Source organism: Gouania willdenowi, chromosome 15 (assembly GCF_900634775.1).
Source record: "Gouania willdenowi chromosome 15, fGouWil2.1, whole genome shotgun sequence".
NCBI lineage: Eukaryota > Metazoa > Chordata > Actinopteri > Blenniiformes > Gobiesocidae > Gouania > Gouania willdenowi.
In genome coordinates, this window is record NC_041058.1 from 36718254 (window position 1) to 36739779 (window position 21526).

Genomic DNA, 21526 nt, shown 5'->3' on the forward strand with positions numbered 1-21526 from the left:
TATAGGGGTGGGAAAACTCCAAGTGTGTGTGAGCAGTGAGGGGGCGGAGCTATAGGGGTGGGAAAACTCCAAGTGTGTGTGAGCAGTGAGGGGGCGGAGCTATAGGGGTGGGAAATACTCCAAGTGTGTGTGAGCAGTGAGATCTTATGGAACATCTGAGCACATTCTGCTGCTCCTTTAAACACACACTAACCACAGCGAACTCACTGTTTCCTCTGGGAAACAATGGAACATTTTTCATCTGATAATTAATGTGAAAGTAAAAACTATTCCCCAGAAATATAACTTTTATAAGTTAAAATACAAACAAAGTAGACAAATGATGATTGAAAAATATTCCTTTATTTTTTTTGGAAAAAAAATAGAAAATACTATATTATTTTCCTTTTATTTTCATTGTCAAACGAATCCCTTGATAAACTATTCAAAACAATGCAATTTAACTAAAAAATAAATCTTGAATGAAATAAATAAGTCATAAATTAATAATACAAATGAAGAGGAAGCCTATTAATTTAAATTCTGGTTCTATAGTAAACAATGCAAAACTGCATAATAGTTCTTTTTCTTTTTGAAAGTGAAACTGAAAATGTATTTTGTGCCTTAACGATTGGACTTTAAAAAAAAAAAACAGTAATTTCACTGATTTACGTCAGATATTTGTTTGGACCAGCAGAGGGCGCTGGTAACCCAGTGGTCGGTTGGCATGCAGCTAATCTAGCCGTGAAGAAGAGATGCTATGCTAGCAGACAGAGCTAATAGAAAAACGTGACTTTTACAGATATTCACGTTGTATTACAGATATTCTTTCGGTGCTAAAGGGGTAATGAATCATTTATGAACATGTTTAAGAGTAGAAGGCGGCCAAAAAGAAAGTAGTAGCAGATTCCGCCCACCGCGTACACTGCTGGACAAGAGAAGGCTAAATATATAGCGCCCTCTGCTGTTTAAAAAAGTACTGCGATTCAATTTTCAAAGTATCGATGTTAATTGTGATACTTATGAATCGATTTTTAACTGCCTTACGATTAATCGTTACATCCCTAGTGAACTGTCTACAATCTGTGGCCCACTGGTGATGGAACTCTATTATTACTGCTCTATAACAGACTGCACCAAGTGCCCATCGTCCCTGTTCTGGGCTGCAGCTCGGAGGTTGGAGACCAGCAGGGTTAAGTCTTTCTGCTCTGACCTGGAGCTGCAGAGATGATTAGATGATGAAGTCCTGGGACCTCATTTATTAACTGTGCCAGGCTCTAACCCTAACTTCATTTCACTTTTACTACTGAGGGTCCCTGAACACGTGTGATTTCAGTCCAGCAGCCAATAGAAACGCCCAAACAGCTGATATGAGAGAGAGAGAGAGGTGTACTCTGTGGGACGTGATGAAGCGTTCAGCCGCTATATATATATATATATATATATATATATATATATATATAAGGTCACCATACACACTCACAATGATGCAACCAGATAAAATTTTCACTCACACACTGAGACCATTTTGGTCTCAGTGTAGAGCCCTGTCATACCTGATTGATCTAAAATGTGATTGTTTTGCATAAATCATCAACGTGTGCTTTAAAGGTGAGATGTGAATCAATCACCAGTCTGAGATATTTATATTTCCCCCACAACATTAATGTCAGGATCATGGGAAGCACTCTTGGTTTTACTAAAAAATATGGAAACATTAAGCATTAAATATTTAGATGATCTAAGGCCTGATCATGTGTTTAACTGGTCTCAGTTATGGGATTGTGTTACAGATTGAGGTGGATTTAATTTTAATTTCTGCTGATCTAGAGCAAAACATTTGGACATTTTGGAGTCAATAAAGTAATTATTATTAACTATTAATTATTAACTTTGGTTCCCTTAAGATGTTTCCATTGAAATTCATTTCCATTTGTTTACATTTATTCTTGTGATGATCACCTGTCATTTTTTTATTTGATTCCAAATAATTTCAGAAGTTCCTCGCACAGAATTTAATAAAGAAATAGTTTCTCAGTGAGACAAACTAAAGCCTGTATTTAGTTTTAAAGCCTTTCATTACATTTACAATAGATGCATTTAACCAAGGAACACACTTGTTTTTGGCCTTTACTTTAATTTTTTGGGTAAATTTGTAGATCATTTCATGAATTTTGTCTGAACATTTAGAACAATCATGGTCTAAATCGAATCCATTGATCAGTTCATCCCAATTTGTTTGTTTTTTTGTTGATGTTCTGGTATTTTAACACATTCTGTAGCAGCCAGTGGTTTGAATGGTTTATCATTTCCATTATAAAACTGCACCTTGTCCTCCAGCAGTGCCTGATAAGCCTCTGTGCATCTTTACACATTGAGATTTTAATTATTATTATTAAAATGTAAAACTGTATTTGTAAGCATGCGTATGTCACTCACTCCCTGTCAGTATCATTTTTCATATATGATGTGAAATGTTTGATTATTTCACACAAATTCTATAAATTTTACAGATCTGCCTTTAATGTCATCCTTCTCCTGTTGGGGGAGGAGTTTCCCATTTCTGATGATTGTGTACGTACGGCAGAGTCAGAGCTGGTGTGTGTGTGACTGTGTGTGTGTGTGACTGTGTGTTGGGGGTTCTTTTTAAAGTTCATGCTGACCAAATTTCCTGTTTTTGTGGAAAAAGGCCACACACACACACACACACACAGGCTTCATTTAAAACTTGCTGAGCATGTTATTTTTCCAGTAAATCTGATCTGATGAAAGTTTGTCTCTGAACATATTTTTATTCTTCACAAAAAGAAAAGCTTTGCTGTGATTCTAAAACACGTCTTGTTTCCATTTGGTATTAAAGTTTCCTGTGTGTGTGTGCGTGTGCTGTAGTTCAGGATGGAAACCTTCATAAATCTGACCAATCAAAGAACAGAGCTGTATTTAAACTATAGCTGTGCTCATGAGCCTCATTCATTAACGCTGCGTACGCACTAAATAAAGCGTACGCCACTTATAAGCAGCGTTTGTGATTAATGAAACAAACCTGGTGAGATAATGTTTCTACCTCCACACCAGCTCTGACTCTGCCGTACACACACAATCATGAGAAATGGGAAACTCCGCCCCCAACAGGAGAAGGATGACATTAATGACAGCTCTGTGAAATTGATGGAAATTGTGTGAAATAATAACCCCTGAGAACAAGGTGGGGCAGGAGGGAGGAAGACGAGCTGCTGCGGAGTTTAATGTTTTTGGCGCAAATATATAGTGGATCTGTATCGTGTCCCCCCCCCCCCCCACACCTCCATTATAACACAGAGGGGTTCCCCAACAGACGTTCTTCCTATAGAGAGTGATTCATATTTTCTCCTCCACTTCTACGTCTGATCATTTCTTTTTCATCTCAGTCACATTCTGACGCTCTGAGGCAACACAACGCCATCTTCTTTTCTAATGTTTACTGTGTCACCACATTACGCTTTGATGGGTGTGGCCACTATTAATACCTCCCCCTCACAGTGACAGAAATGGTTTTATTTGCTAATTTTCCCCCTCAGTCCACCGTCAATTTACTATTAGATAATATTCATTAAGGGCGGAGCCTGGGCTTTGATATTCACCGTATGGGTGGAGCCTAACCTTTGATAGACACCATCCGTATGGGCGGAGCCTGACCTTTGATAGGCACTGTATGGGCGGAGCCTGGCCTTTAATAGGCACTGTATGGGCGGAGCCTGACCTTTGATAGGCACTGTATGGGCGGAGCCTGGCCTTTGATAGGCACTGTATGGGTGGAGCCTGGCCTTTTATAGGCGCTGTATGGGTGGAGCCTGGCCTTTGATAGGCACTGTATGGGTGGAGCCTGACCTTTTATAGACACCATCCATATGGGCGGAGCCTGGCCTTTGATAGGCACTGTATGGGTGGAGCCTGGCCTTTTATAGGCGCTGTATGGGTGGAGCCTGACCTTTGATAGGCTCTGTATGGGTGGAGCCTGACCTTTTATAGACACCATTCATATGGGCGGAGCCTGGCTTTTGATAGGCACTGTATGGGCGGAGCAAGGTGTTTTGTCACGTGCAACAACTTTCCACATTGATTGTGATTTAAAACGGAAACACTCGTTTATAAGTCGTAAAAAAAAAATTTGTACGCACTTCCTGGTTTTCAGAGTACTCCAGCTGTAGTGTGCTTACCTAGGTGTTCTAATATTAGTAGTTTAATATAGTTTATATGTGAACACTGGAAACATGCTCAGTGAATAGTTTAATGTTTAAAACTGAAAAAAACTGTTTTTAAAATGACAGTTCATGTAAACCTGGATGAAAGATAAATGGTGTGAAGATAAATCAGGACTTAATCAATTATTATTAACCTCTGACAACAATCCAACTGAATATGAATTAAAAAGGACTCTAACCACATACATGTTTACATACTGTACATATTATTATAATCATTATTAGAGCTGGGATCATTTGATTTGATTACTATACTTGGGTGTTGATTTATACTGCAGTTCTGATTTATTGTGATTTGATAGTATTGATTATTGCATTTATACTTTCCTTGTTTTCCTTATTCATCCATCCATCCATAGTCAGGTCGCGGGGGCAGCATCCTTATCAGGGAGGCCCAGACTTCCCTCCCCTCACCCACTTCTTCCAGCTCCTCCGGGGATCCCGAGGCGTTCACAGACCAGCTCAGAGCTCCTATCTCCTTTCCTATCCACTTTTCCTTAAACCTGTGGATGATGTTGAAGGAAAGGTGTTAGGAAAAGGCCATCACATTGTTTATACAATCAGACACACTTCCACTAGGTGATGTAATAATCTGATGGCTGTGAAGGTTAGTGACTGTGGTGATAAAACTACACATTTCCTAAAATAAACTAAAAGCTAATTTCTAACACTTTCCACTGATATAATGTCATAAATCACAGGTTTGAATGTAAATCAAAGGAAGAGAGGTTACCATGGCTACGAGGAACTAAAGGTAAACTCAAGAACATCACAGTGAGAATGGTTGATCACACTCACCTTCTACTCACTAATATGAATTATGATTAATAAAACATCATGTGGATAAAAATGTCTTTATGAGTTATAATCTGATATGTCTTACATATAATAATATATGGGTTTTAGATTATTAAAAGTTGTTAAAGGCATATTATTGCATTGGTAATTTACATGACACCCTACATTTCAGGCGCTTGTACCCCCGATCTTGTTGTCTGGGTCATGATCCAAAGCTCATGACCTTAGGTGAGGGTAGAAACGTAGATCCACCTGTAAATCGAGAGCTTCGCCTTTCAGCTCATCTCTTTTTGAACCATGACGGATAGGTGCAGACGCCGCATCAATCCACATGTCCACCTCCCGCTCCATCCTCCTCTCACTCGTGGACAGGACCCCAAGGTACTTGAACTCCTCCACTTGGGGCAGGATCTCATCTCCAACCCGGAGAAGGCACTCCACCCTTTTCTTGTCGAGAACCATAGACTTGGATTTGGAGGTGCCGATTCTCATCTCACACTGGGCTGTGAACTGATCCATTGAAATTTAAAGGTCACGACCTGATGGAGCCAAGAGGACCACATCATCTGCAAAAAATAGCATCGATCCGTTGCCTCAACAACAGAGGCATGGAACATGGCCCATTTGGAGTCAATGTCTCCAGCCTCCCCCGAGACACGGTTCAAGTTTTCTCAGAGGTAGGAATTGAAGCTCTGTCTGACGGGAGACTGCGCCAGACTCTTCCCCCACCATCGGAGCCAGCTCACGACCAGGTGATGATCAGTTGACAGCTCCGCCCCTCTTTTCACCCGAGTGTCCAAGACTTGCCGCCGCATGCCTTGGACACTCGGGTGTCATAAGGGTGTCCAGGTGCCAATAATAACTGTGACAATAATTAAAAACAAAGCACTGCTCGGGTTCCGTTCATGGGGGTGTTCCTCCCAATCACGTCCCTCCAGGTCTCACCATCGTTGCCAATGTGAGCGTTGAAGTCACCCAGCAGAACGAGGGAACCCCCAGAAGGAGCACTCTCTAGTACTCTCTCTAAGGCACGTGTGTCAAACTCCAGTCCTCAAGGGCCGGATTCCTGAGACTTTTAGATGTGTTTCTACTCAAACACTCCTGGTGGAGACCAATGTGTTGTGATCAAGCTCTGCAGAAGCAATGATAACAAGCCATTCATTTGATTCAGGTGTGTTGGAGCAGGGACACATCTAAAAGTCTGAGGAATCCGGCCCTCGATGACTGGAGTTCGACACCCCTGCTCTAAGGAATCCAAGAAGGGTTGATACTCTTAGCTGCTGTTTGGCCCAAAGGAACAAGCAACTGTCAGGATTCTTCCCCCCACCCGAATGGGAGGGAGGCTACCCTCTCGTTTACCGGGATAAATTCCAACGCACAGGCACTGAGTCGGGGGGCAAGAAGTATAGCCACCCCAGCCCAGCTTCAGTTATTTAGTTTGTCCAATTACTTTGGGTTTGTGTTTAAAAAATGCTTTAGTTCCTCACATTTTTATGCAATCGTTTTGTTCAACCCACTGAATTAAAGCTGAAAGTCTGTACTTAACCTGCATCTGAAATGTTCAATTTAAAATTAATTTTAGTACCGTACGGAACCAAAATTAGAAGCATTTTCTCCTGGAGAGCTTTGGCTGGGGGCTCACTCTTGGGGGTTCCCGGTCCCAAGGGGCTGCTCTTGAGGTCCGGCGGGGTGTGCTTGGTCCTCGGCTCCTTGGGGCTTTCTCTGGTGTGTGTGTGTGGGGGGCCGTGGCTGCCTCTCGGCTTGGGATCTTAGGGGCGTCTGGGGGGTTGCTTGGGAATGGGGTGGTGGCCTGGGGCTCCTTGGCCCCCACTTGGCCTGGCTGCATCTACAGGTCCAGGGCTGCTCCTGGGTTTACAGTAGTGGTTCTTACACATACACTGGTCTATGATACACTGACATGTCTTAGACTGTAGATAAAACTGGGCTTAACTTTAGACACGTTGATCCTAAATACTAGTTTTAGGTTTTACCACTCACTCCTTCCCTCTGTCCACAGACACCACCATTATACCTAAGCTTCACGCTGGTCACCTGACTGGATTGATTACACAACATAATAAACACAATATACACAACTACAACTACACATCTCACTCTCACGTTAAAATAATCAACTCTTTTTCACCCTTTACCTTTACCATTTATTACATTTATTTAATTGCAATAATAAAACATATGTTGCTGTCTTAAAAAGATTACACTTTGTAGTGTTGACCTTTGACATCATGTGCAGACAAAGTTAAAAAAAAAAGAAGCATTTTCTCTCTGTCCAAATATATATGTACCTAACTATATATACACAGTAGATATATATATATATGTAGTGATGATGAAACCAGAACGTGCTAACACTGTGGTCAGTGAGCACTAGTCTGAATACGAGCTAATGTGTATATTAAATGTATCATTTTCTTCCGTTATATACAGTATCTGTGTCTAACAGTGATTTATGACTGACACATAGTGTATATCACTTATTAAAGCACATGTATTCAGTGTTGTATGATTTATCATCAATAATAACTACTATTCTTTCAGTTACAGGAGGAGATGAATATTTAGAGCTGTATGTTGGATTATGTTTCTCACCTGTAACTTATGGAGTACCAGTAGTGGAGTAGTATATACAGGAACAAATCACGTTAGTTACAGTGTAAATCTGTTTTAAAGTTAAACACACTGTCACACTTTTACACTCACATTGTTTTTCATCAACAAACATTTGTTTCTCTTCATTGATCATTTTTACAGCTCTACACCTCTCTACAGGAGCATAAATACACAGAGCTGATTGGCTGAAATCAACAATGAGATACAGACACGTTACTTGGCGATACAGAGACGTTACAGAGGCATTACAGGGCGTTACAGAGGCATTACAGGGCGTTACAGGGCATTACAGGGCGTTACAGGGCGTTACAGGGCGTTACAGGGTGTTACAGAGGTGTTACAGAGGTGTTACAGGGCGTTACAGAGGCATTACAGGGCGTTACAGAGGTGTTACAGGGTGTTACAGAGGCGTTACAGAGGCATTACAGAGGCATTACAGGGCGTTACAGAGGCATTACAGGGCGTTACAGAGGCATTACAGGGCGTTACAGGGCGTTACAGAGGTGTTACAGGGTGTTACAGAGGCGTTACAGAGGCGTTACAGAGGCATTACAGAGGCATTACAGGGCGTTACAGGGCGTTACGGAGACGACACAGATGTCACAGAGCCAATACGGAGACATTACAGAGGCACTACAGATACAATACAAAGGTGTTACAAAGGCGTTACAGAGACGATACGGATTTATTTACACAAACACTGTCATCAGTTTATTTTCTTGTATGTCTTTATATTAAAATTTAAATCGTATATATTTTGTTTTCTGAATAAAATCTTTAGCATTGTGTTTCTCTGTGTGATGATGTTATGATGCTAATGCTAATGCTAGTAACTCATCCTGGATCCAAATGAGCCTTTAAAACAGTTCCAGTCTGAGCTGTGATTGGTTGCTTTAGAAACTATCAGATTTGAGGTGAGATTATAACTCAGATGGTTATTGGTTCCTTCTAGAACCTTCATTTTGGACCAAAGGTGGAGGCTGAGCTCAGAGAGGAAACCATGGATATGTGCTGAGCTCTTATCAGCCGTGTGCACACACACATTGTGGGTGTGTTTGATGTTAACTTTCTCAGATGGGTGGAGTCACTGGAAGCAGTCCTTTAACTCCTGGGGGTCCATATCACGGCCCCCCAGGAGTCTACACTCTGTGTCTTCCTTTACCATGTGTGTGAGCTTAGTCATTAATAAACCTCATAGTTACATATGTGTTTTATGCTTGAAATAAAATGATTTATACACAGTTTTAAAGGGTTCCAACTAATATATATTTACATTTTGTGTAAAATTATGTTTTACTTTTTTTCTTCTGTTTTTTCAATGCAAATAAACACATTTATACCAAACACATCTGGAATTGAAACTATTTCTGGGAGAAATGGTTTATTTTCTGGAAAAATTCCAGGGGTGTGAATACTTTAGTCCATGACTGTATAATTCCTCCCACTGGTAGCCCCTCCTTCCATTGTGTCCTGGTCTCTTTCAGCTCCACTAATATTATCATTAATATTATTATTATTAGTCATGTTTCCCAGCTGACAGCAGGAGGAAGGCTGTTACATCCTGAACAGGATGTCAGTGTTTTAGAGCACATAAAAAAAACACTACAATGTAATTAAGCCACGCCTCTTTGGGCTGTGGGAAACCACAGGAGCATGAGGAGAACATGCAAACTCTGCATAGCTTACAGCTTTAGTGCTGTATTCTTTAGTTTCATGTGTTCATCCTCACTTTAACATGTAATACTTCTGAGTTGTCATCACTGTAACTGATGTTGGGGCGGGGCCTAGTAACTAGCTGTGAGAACAAGACATGTCTAACAACTGTTAGCTACATGTCTAACTACCGTTAGCTACATGTCTAGCTACCGTTAGCTACATGTCTAACTACCGTTAGCTACATGTCTACTGTAGGCTACATGTCTAACTACTGTTAGCTACATGTCTAACGACTGTTAGCTACATGTCTAACTACTGTTAGCTATGTTCTATGGTCTTCGGAGAGAAAGGACGTGTGTTCACTCGCTCCAATAACACGACCTTGTGAGATTAACAGCTTACAGCTGCAGCTGGACAGCCTGAGAAACAAAACTTGGGCCCGAAAGACGAAAAGAAAAATGGTAAAAAAAACTGCCTGCAGGCCCTACAGAACCTGATCCGGGTTTGGAAGAGGTCAAGGAGATGATACGAAACCTCAAAGACGATCTATCGTCTATCAAAGACGATCTATCTACACGGATAACAGCCGAGATAAAGTCGTTGGAAAAGACGCTGGAAAAATCACTGGAAAACCTTCAAAGTGAAGCAAAGGTACTGAAACAACAGAATGAGAGGAATGCTGGAGAAATAAAACTGTTGAACGTGAGGGTTGAAGAGTTGGAACAAAAGGAAAGAGAGAAAGTCGTCATCATTACAAGCCTAAAGATAAGCCCGTAGCCTTGCGTACCCAGGAGTTAAGCAAGTGCGTTGAGACAGGCAACGGAACCCAATGACGAAGACACAAAATCGATTGAACAACAGGTCGTTGACTACTTGGAGTCGGACATTGTGTTGAACCCGGACAACATCAACTCCTGCCATCTCCTGCCAAAGCGTAATGATAACAGAGCTGTAAAAATTACCTTCACGAATATGAAATTTAAAGGACAACTACTGAAGCAAGGCAATAAACTGAAGGGAACGAAGGTGTACATCAATGAAAACCTGACGAAACAAAATGCAAGCATTGCATGGAAGGCACGCCAAATAAAAAAAGGAGGAAAAATTGTGAGGACGTGGACAAGAAACTGCAGGATTTATATCATACCACTGGGAGAAGAGAACGGAAAACCAATCTTCATCAAAACGATGGAAGACTTGGGAAAATATGAAGGATCCACCTAAACAACAACATTACTGATGGTAATCATGGATATGGACCCAGATCAATATAAACACTGGAAACAAGACTCAGACTGTGTCTATTTTACGGACAATGAATTCAATGTGGAAACCAAGAGTAAAAAACGTCTGTCACTAATTCACTTCAATTGTCGTAGTATGTATGCAAATTTTGAAAACATTAAGGATTACATTACAACCTTGTACAAGTTTGAAATAATAGCAATGTCAGAAACTTGGTTAAATGAAGAGAAAGGTATGAATTTTACGATAAAAGGATATAAATTTGTCTGTAAGAACAGATTATATAAACCAGGTGGTGGAGTGGCATTATACATAAAAGATAACAATGAAGTGGAGATACTAGAGTCGATGAGTACAACTGTGGAAGGAGTAATGGAATGTGTAACAGTAAAAATAACAAGACAAAAGGGAGAGAACATATTAATCTGTTGTTTGTATCGAGCTCCTAATTGCAAAATAGACATTTAATGAGAACCTAACCAAAATAATAGAAAAGGCTAAACACAAGAACATATTGATCTGTGGAGACTTCAATATAAACATTCTAAATCCCTTAAAAAACACACACATCGAAGACTTCATTAACTACATGTACACAAATGGACTAAAACCTCTTATAACGAAACCAACTAGAATCAATAAACGCAGCTCAACACTGATAGATAACATCTTTACAAACATACAAAATTCAGATCTAACCAATGGAATATTAATAAATAACATCTCTGACCATCTACCAATATTTACAATATTTAATACTAACGACAACATCCACCTAGAAACACTAGAACCAAAAACATACAAAAGACTGGAAGGAGAAAAACAGCTAGAAAACTTTAAACAACAGATAAGAAAAGAAACGTAGAAGGAGGTTTACACAAAACAGGAGGTGAACAGAGCATATGACACATTCACTGACATAATAACTACAATATATGATAAATGCTGCCCTTTGAAACAAATAACAATCAACAGTAAGACAAACACAATACCATGGATTGATAAAAAATTTGCAAACGCATGCAAAAAAAAATACACTATATAAAAAATGTCTTAAAGATAAAACATTGAAAACAGAACTACGATACAAAAAATACAGAAACAGTCAACACTCTCCTAAGAGAAAAGAAAAGAGAATATTATGAAAAAAAATTAAAAGAGAATAAAAACAAAAAACAAAAATTTTGGGAAATTATAAATTCCATAACTATGCGTAAAAGCAAAGAAGAAGCCACAGATCACTTTATAATAAACAACTTAAAGGAATACAATAAGAAAAAAATTGCATAAGAACTTAATAATTTCTTCATAAATATTGGAATAGAGACTGGGAGAGGAATCTATCAACATCCAACACTTAAATGGAACCATTTTGACAAAGAGAATATAGAGATTGATAAGTATTTAACACTTGAAGAAGTAACGGAAGCAGAGGTGAAAGCAATTCATTACAAACTGTAATTCAAAAAAATCCAGAGACGTTAATAATCTAACTATGAGTCTATTAAAAACTATAACAGCTGAAATAACACCACCACTAACATATATCAGAAATCTCTCATTCAAAAATGGTATTTTCCCAGACCAAATGAAAATCACAAAAATCAGACTGATCCACAAGAGTGGAGACAAACGAGATTTCACCAACTATCGACCTATTTCAATATTACCTCAATTATCGGAAATTCTAGAAAAACTGTTCATGAAAAGGCTGGACAAATTCATAGAAGAGAATAATATATTAAACGAAGGCCAATATGGGTTCAGAAAAGGACGTTCAACAGCAATGGCTATAACTGATACCACGGGAAATATAAGAGATGCATTAGAAAATTATTTATTTGTATTTTTTTGGACCTTAAAAAAGCATTTGACACAATAAACCATGATATTCTGGAAGAAAAACTTCAAAACTACGGCATTAGGCACAACGCCTTAAACTGGGTTAAAAGTTACATGAGAAATAGGAGACAATATGTGGACTTTGAACAAAACATATCAATATGCCAAACCATACAATGTGGTGTACCACAGGGTTTGATTTTAGGCCAAAACTGTTTATTCTATTAATAAACGACATTTTCAAAGTCTCAAATTGCCTTAAACTAACGCTGTTTGGACGACACAACCATCCTACGTTCAGGTAAAGACATTAAAACTCTAATAGAAACGACGAATGAGGAACTATCAAATATCCAAACATGGCTCAATGTAAATAAACTAGCCCTAAACGTCAGCAAAACAAAATTCATCAGCTTTGGAAATAAAAAAATAGAAAACATTAGACTGAAACTAGACATGGATATAATAGAACAAGTAAAAGAATATAGAGCACTAGGAGTGTGGATAGATGAGAAACTGACTTGGAAAAAACACATACAAGTAGTTAAAAACAAAGTTGCTAAAAGCAGCTTCATCCTATGGAAATGACAACAAATACTACAAACCACATCACTGAAGACAATCTATTCTTCCCTTATTGGGTCACATTTAAATTACTGCTCAGAAATCTGGGGAAACACCTACCAAACGTATCTTGAACCTTTATTTAAACTACAAAAAAAAGCAATTAGGATTTTATATAAGGCACCACACAACACACACACAAATGAACTATTTGAAAAGGCCAAATACCTAAAACTGCAAGAAATAATACACTACAACACACAAATTCTCACATATAGGGCATCACTAAAAACACTCCCATACCAAATACAAAAATGTTTCACATACAAACACACTGCTTATGAACTAAGACATAATAATGTGTTTATACAAGAAAGGGTTAAATCTAACATTGGAAAATACAGCACTGTCAACAGAGCTATTACCAGCTGGAATAACCTTGATGCAGAGACAAAACAAGCTGCAAACTTGACTAGATATAAAGAAAAAACTTGGAAGACATTTTTGCAAGAATACGAGATCAACACATCAATGAGAAAGAAGATGAACTTTTCTTTATAACTGGAGGAACAAAAACAACGTTTGGGAATGAAATCTACGGGGAAGAAGGACGACACGAACAACGATGGAGAGGAAGAATAAAAAAAAAAGAAGACAACAGTGACAACAGATGAGAATAAATCCTACACAAAAAAGGACAAAAAAAAAAAAAAGAAAAGAAAAAAAATGAAATTGTGTTCAGAACCAAAGAATATTTGACCAGAGAGACGAGCTCTGATGTAAATTTTCTGTGTTCCAAATAGGGGACGGGACTCGGATAAGCAACCTGCTTCTCTCCTTTGTCGGGATGTACAAAAAAAAAAAAGAGAAAAAGAAAACTGTGAATGCAACCATGTCGGAAATAAACTGAATAAATGAATAAATAAATACACAACTACTGTTAGCTACATGTCTTACATCGTGTGTGTGTGTGTGTGTGTGTGTGTGTGTGTGTGTGTGTGTGTGTGTGTGTGTGTGTGTGTGTGTGTGTGTGTGTGTGTGTGTGTGTGTGTGTGTGTGTGTGTGTGTGTGTGTGTGTGTGTGTGTGTGTGTGTGTGTGTGTGTGTGTGTGTGTGTGTGAAACAGATGGAGAATCTTTACTAAAAGTCATGGTCTGTTGTTTGTTGTAAAGTAATGAATAAGTGTGTTTTTGTGTCTTCACAGCGTGTATTTTCCGCTACAATGTGCTATCAGTGGTTTACCTGCTCTACCTGCTGCTGCTGCCCTGGTTCCTGTGTCCCAACAAACACACCATCAGAGGTCAGACCCTCCATCACACACACCATCGCACACAATTCCTTAGATTAAAATCTCCATATCCTTAAAATAAAATCTCTGTATCCTTAGAATAAAACCTACATACGTGGTTCCTAGGACCAGCGGTGCTAGGAACCCTATTGTATTTGTTCCGATTATAGTTACATTTTATTTTTCTCTCGGTAAAAGTGGTGCTGCAGGCTAAACCGTGCAAGGGAGGGCGGTGCCCTTTGGAGGGTAGGTCCAGACCCCCCAGCTTACCTCGGAGGCAAAAATTCACATATGTCCTCCACCAGGTGGCGCTATGACCATGCTCAACGCGTTTTGGCCTATAACTCCCACACCGTATGTCGCACATTCAAAAACTTCATATCCACAGATTCTCTGAATAGCACTGAATCACCTGGGCTAGGCCACGCCCATTTCCGGCTAAACTTTTGTTTGCGCAAAATTGCGAAACCTGGAAAACGTACTTTTTCGAACTTCTCTTTGGGGTTTTGTCCAATCAGCGTGAAAGCACGTAGAGTCTTCAGTTGGACCTGATCTAAAGTTGATAAAATGACTTTGTTCGGGCAAAATATGCGCAAATTATTAACGAGAAAAAATTACTAGCTATCTATAAAACACGTTGCATATCTCAGTCAAAATAAATGCTAACAATCTAAGATCCTTGATTGGCATGTGACTGTCGGGCTATGAGCAAAATTTACACCACTAGGGGGCACTGCAAATATGGGAAATATCTATTTTTTAAATGGCACAACCGATTTTACCAAAATTGGTGGGTATGACCTTGGGTCGCTCCTGGGACCATATCCTGAAGTTGCTCGCGATTGGCTTATTACAACATAAATTATAAATAAACAAACATTCATTTCAGCTGAATTATTATGTTGAGGGCTGTGAAATTTACAGGTTAACCATAGAAGAGCACACAGACCATCCATACCAACAAGTGCACCACTAGGTGGCGCTATAATGGGTGCAAATGCATTTTAGCCTGTAACTTTCACACTTAAAATCACATCTTCCAAAACTTCATATCCACCTGTTCACAGCAAATGGCACGTTGGCCTGTGTCCTGACGCTCGCCACGAGCCCGTCGTCCTTCATGACGTACTTCCATGGACTCCACAAAACTTTTCATAACTGCTTGCAGTTCTAGTTTTTATTTATGACCACATATTTTTTTTACTGTATTTTAATCTTTCTGCTGTGTGATGATCATCTGCTGACATCAAGATATTGTTGTATTGTTTTCAGTGCAATGACAATAAAACATCTACTAGATCATAGATCATATTTATTTATATTTATTTATATACATATTTATTTTATCATATCTCTAGATCATATTATTGATATGTTGTACTTCTGCTCTTGTCATTCATCATTGATTCATTTTCTTTAAATCCTTCTTTTCTCTCCAAACCTGCTGCTGTCAGATGGTTTATCATTTATTCATAGATTTATCTCATAATTCACTCATAGGTTTATTGTATATTGTTTTTCATTGAGTATATTATATAATTTTCCCCATTGTGAGATGAATCATGTAATGTAATCCAAAGCAGTGATGTGTGTTACGTAGTAAATGTGTTTCACATGAGAAACAGATCATTAGATATATTAGGTTTTAATCAGAGTGATTGATCCAGCCGTTATCGTTAGCGTTCCCACACAGACTAGCATCATGACTGTATGTTGGTGTGTGTGTTCCAGGTCACACAGGCCGCTTCATCAAAGCCGTGCTGGGAACCAGTTTGATCTTTGTGGTGGCCCACGTGTGTTTCCAGACCACGTTGTTGACGTACCCCCCGTTGGACACCATCCTAGGACACAACTGTTCTCAGTGGGAGACCATCAGCACACACATTGGACTGTCCAGGTCTGTGATTGGTCACTTTAATAACGCTGTATTACACTATAACTTTAATCACCTGCTGTGCTGCAGGCTCCCATTGGACGATCCCTGGGACGTGATCCGCCTCCTGTGTCCTGACCTGGCCGTGTGCATCGTTTCCATGGTAACCATCATCCTCTGCAGCAGATTGGTCAGAAACAGAGAGATGGTCACTGCAGCCAACATCACATCGGTAAGCCACACCCCTTTGCATGTTGTTAGCGCTGTGTGGGCGGAGCCAAGCCTGGCACCATCAGGGAAACCTGTGGGCGGAGCCAAGCCCATCACTGTCAGGGAATCTTATGGGTGGAGCCAAGCCTGGCACTATCAGGGAAACTTGTGGGTGGAGCCAAGCCTGGCACCATCAGGGAAACCTGGGGGCGGAGCCAAGCCCATCACTATCAAGGAAACCTGGGGGCGGAGCCAAGCCATCACTATCAGGGAAACCTGTGGGCGGAGCCAAGCCTGGCACCATCAGGGAAACTTGTGGGTGGAGCCAAGCCCATCACTATCATGGAGACCTTCATTTCTTTATTCTGATACATGTCAAAGCTAGTGTTAAATATAGTAAATCATTTCTAAAACTACAGTAGGGTCTACTCTGTAGGGGTGGTGGGGGTAATCCATTCACCTAAGAATCATGATTCTAATTATCCATGATTCTGAATCAATTCATAAACTTCAAAAATCAATTTAAAGACAAACAACAGTATAATAACCTGACATCATACGCACAGAGAACAATGTGATCAATACATGATTACATGTTACCTTGTGTCTTAAGTTTGTGTGATTACATCATTGGAATCAGTTTATTTAAAACTATCTTATTCAAACGGTTTTGCTTTGATGCATTTGATCGTGACCTTAAGAATCAAATCGTGAGACCACATCAGCTCTGTGTCCTGGTGCAGACGCTCCTTGAGACGTCTCCTTAGATCTTCTGTACCCAGCCATGTGCCATTGTGTGTGGTGGGTGGGGTTTGTACAGGTGGGTGGGGTTTAACTATGTAAAAGCACTTTGAACTGCATCACTGTATGAAAAGCACTTTTTATAAATAAAGATTGATTGATAAAGTGTTCATAAATAGTAAAGTCACAGTTTAGTCCAGTCTGAGGTCATCAATACTTCATTCCTAAAAGACCAGACGTAGTGTTTAAACTATGGACTAAACAATTAGTAACTTCTATCTCAATCTGAGGTTTTTATGTCCTTTGGAAACTCAAAAGAAAGTTTGATTTGGACAAAAAACATAATTTTAAATACTTTATTTTAATGAACACAAACCAGAATAGCTTCAATGAATCAATACTTTGGCTGGAAAATAGCCTAGTATTACTTTAGAAACCGGTTAATATATTTTACTGGTAATTAATAAATGTCAAAAATCTTTTTTCTTTACTAATGGTTGCAGTAAATACCTTAAGCTAATTTCTGTGATGTTTTCTGGTATTTTAAACACTTCTTAAATGATCAAACGTCTAAAATAGCATTCTGTTGAGGATAGAATCAGCTGAACATAGTGCCATAGGACAGACAATATTTACAATTTTTAATTTCTGCAGGAATCATTCCAATTATGTTTTCAAACATAGTAAGAGTTTCTTTGTTCTCATTTTGGAGGGAAAATGACTAGTATTTCTCCACCCAGTCTCTAGGGAAGGTCTGGGATGTGTCTGAGGGGACAGTTCACCACAGGTGGTCAGGGATCAATGGGACAAGTTCTGTGATCTGACAGCGTCCCAAAACTATCTGTTTGTGAAACGGGGAGAGGAGGGGTTTTTTCCCTGTGTGGAGTCGTAAAAAGAGTTTGTACTGGGGCGACCGTGGCTCAGGTGGTAGAGGGTCGTCTTCTGATCGAGAGGTTGGGGGTTCGATCCCAGTACCTGACTATGTGTCGAAGTGTCCTTGGGCAAGACACTGAAACCTAAGTTGCTCCCAGTGGTCGACTAGTGCCTTGCATGACAGTCCTGTCCCACTGGTGAATGAGCTGATATGTAAAGCTTTGAGACTGTTTCAGTGGTGATAAAGCTCTATATAAATCATGTCCATTTACCATTTGCCATTACTGAAAAGTTCAAAGTGTTAGAGCCAGTCTCCTTGGCTCCGTTATTGGGTTCAAAGGAAGCATAGTAGGGTTAGATCTGTACCTCACAGTTACTGCAGCAGTTATTCTATAATAAAGAAACAGACTCCTTGTTAATCCTGGTAGAAAGAGAGTCTTTAGGTTAAAGTTCAGCTTGAAGTGGTTTGGTTCCCGACATAATCCATATCAACAGTTTCTCCAAAGCACAGAGCTGTACCTGATGCTGCATGAGCCTCATCATAAATGTATAACAGCAGCACCATTAGTGGGCAGTATAGAGCAGTGTGCACGAGGCTATTTCATCATTTTCTCTTCACATTCCACATTTTCGTACCAGCATGTTAGCTTGTGCATACAATTTACAGTATTGCCTCTGGATGACATCATCATCAGAGGTCACTCTTGATCATGTGACCAAGGTATTTCACCACTCCTGACAAGAAGAACACAGGAAATACTGCCTTCCACTGGTCTCTAGTCATCACTACACTCTTTTAACGTTAAACTTCATGTCATTCTGCTCACCATACTCAGACACTGAGTAGTTACTGCAGGCATGTAGAGCAGGGTGACATGATGAGGTCAACAGGTATAGGTTAAAGAGCATGGGTGACAAAATCCCACCCTGCCTCACCCCATTTGTCTCAACTAAAGAAGTTGATATCTCAGCTCCCATCTAACCTGCATTGTTTGGTTCGTGAACCACAAATGTACGGTTAGGGTGTGGTCGGAAGGAACCCCTCGTTGTTGCAGATGAACAGTTGGTTGATGTGGTCAAACGTCTTGGAGGCATCTAAGAAGCACAGAAACATAGTGGAGGTCCTCACAGCCTCTTTCAGGACATAGATGTACATATCAGTTTCTAGTTGACTTTTAAAACCAAACTGTTCATCAGTGGTGATAATATTTCTGAATTCTATTTAGGAATATTTACTCAAAACCCTTTGATATCACACTGTAGTCATCAATACTGGAGATTTTCCCTGTTTTATCCTTGACAACAAGAAGAAGTAGAGCTGACAACATAGAGCTGGGCAATATATCATGTGTTAACATACAGTAGCTGTAAACCTCTATGACTGGTTTCCTATTCAGTTACTTCCTCTGTACTGACGACCACATTGTCAGGGTGACATCACCAGTATTAAAGTTTCTACTTTTTACACTATTGAAAAGGTCACTGTAATGCTTTCTCCACAATTCCACATTATCATCAGATCCAGTAAGTTCTTCAACACTAGAGGACAGAGGAACTTTATGAGCTTCATAACCTGGACTTTGTTCCAAAAGTCTTGCACATTATTTTTTATAAGTTTTGGGGCTGAAGAGTTAATGCTCTGTCCTTTTATGTATCACACAGCATACTTATATGACTTATCCATCTGATGCTCATTTTAAATACTCCAGTAGAACAACTATTGTTAAAGAACATCATCTCACACACTTTTATCATTTGTTGTTTTCCAGTTCAACAAAAAACTAGTAATTTAGTCAATTGAATTATTATTATTATTAGTATTATTATTAGTATTTGCAGGTTAACATTAGTCAACAGGATTGGAAAAAGACATGAATAATTCACACTATTAATAGTTTAAGGACACTATATTTTAAGTAATTAATGTGTATAAACATCACACCTGTTTAATTAAACAAATGAGTTCTAAAGGTACATTAATGATTGCAGCTCACTGATTGGCTGTAGATAATGACATGAAACAGTGGTTAAACACATGCTGCATATCTGCCATTGGAGAAAATCACTTATATTCATTCAGCCATTAAACACATTTTAAAAGATTTTGATCAATTATAATGTTGTTAAGGACTTTTTAATTATCCTGGAGTAAGTTCTATTGTTAGGTTATTATTACAAATGATAAAGAAGCAAAATAGACTATTGGACCAGTTTTTTGTTTTTTTTTCATTACACTTTAATTGTATTGTTATTGTTCTTTTAAATAACGACTATTTATTAACAACCGATGGAAATATTTGTAATTATTGTATTAACGTGGTAATAAAACCTTTTAATTTATCAGTGATGTGACACTAAATAAACAATATATTGTGTTTGTGTCCATCACACATTAACGATGGTAGAATCCTATTGGTCAACAGCTTGTTTAGATGGAAATCTATTCATGAGCTCCTTTGACCATTTATGGTAGAATGTGGGCATGTCACGGGCGATACAGGAAGTGACATCACCTGTCCAACCTTAGTGTGGGCTGTGGTTTATAAAGTGTGTCCAGGTTTGACCAACCAACACAATGTTTTTAATGAGACTTTGAGACGTGTCGCTGCTCCAACACACATCTAAAAGTCTCAGGAACCAGGCCCTTGAGGTCTAGGGTTCCCCACCCCTGTTCTGTACGTTTAACGTTTGAAGGTTTTTAATTAATGGTTCATTTACTATTTAACAAACGCTGAGTAGTAACTATTAAAACAATCCCAACATCCAGGTCCATCAGGTTTGAGACCCCTGGAGGTATTTGATCAATGAACGTGGCCTTCAGGTTAAACCTGGTTTAGCCCCGCCCACTCTGACCTCGCCATCTATAAGCACGCTGCTTTTCCATGTCATCAAAATCTTCTCAGCCAATCAGCTGCTAGTTCAGACCTGTGAGGTGGATCATCAAGGCTGTGTCCCTTCTATCTCCTTTCCTATCCACTTTTCCTATCCACTTTTCCTTAACCCTGGAAGTGTTTAAGTGGCAGCCATGATAAGGAGCATTCCAATTCTCTAAAAGCTAAGCAAAAGTGGATAATAAAGGAGATAGGAGGTAATGTTAGGACAAAGCCTGTGTTCATGATCAGATGTAGTTTTGACTCTGATTGATCAGCCAATAGAAACCAACGCTGTGTCCTAATATTCCTCCTATCTCCTTAAATCCACTGTTGCTTAACCATGTGGATGACATCACAGAGTTAAGGAAAGGTGCTAGGAAAGGAGTTGGGAAAAGGTGATCACATTTGTTTATACATCAGACGCACTTCCACTAGGTGACGTAATAATAATAATAATAAGGTTAGTGACGTTTCACGTGGTGATAAAACTACACATTTCCTAAAATAAACTAAAAGTTAATTTCTAACACTTTCCACTGATATAATGTCATAAATCCAGTGTTGTGCTAGTTACTGAAAAAAAGTAACTAGTTACCATTACTAGTTACTTCATTAACAAAGTAACTCAGTTACTATTTTGATTACTTACGCCAAAAAGTAATGCATTACTGGAAAAAGTAACTTTTGAGTTACTTAGAATTAAAGAATGTATT

At 39.2% G+C, this 21526-nt stretch overlaps 1 protein-coding gene across 1 annotated transcript in view; it reads left to right on the forward strand.

Moving 5' to 3' along the window:
• The window catches only part of piezo1 (piezo type mechanosensitive ion channel component 1 (Er blood group)), a 159292-nt gene that overhangs the window by 7348 nt on the left and 130418 nt on the right, over window positions 1-21526 (forward strand). Inside the window, exons 3-5 of the mRNA XM_028467785.1 lie at window positions 14160-14255; window positions 15975-16140; window positions 16207-16348. Coding sequence (XP_028323586.1) covers window positions 14160-14255; window positions 15975-16140; window positions 16207-16348 — 404 coding nt within the window. The remainder of the gene's footprint in view (window positions 1-14159; window positions 14256-15974; window positions 16141-16206; window positions 16349-21526) is intronic.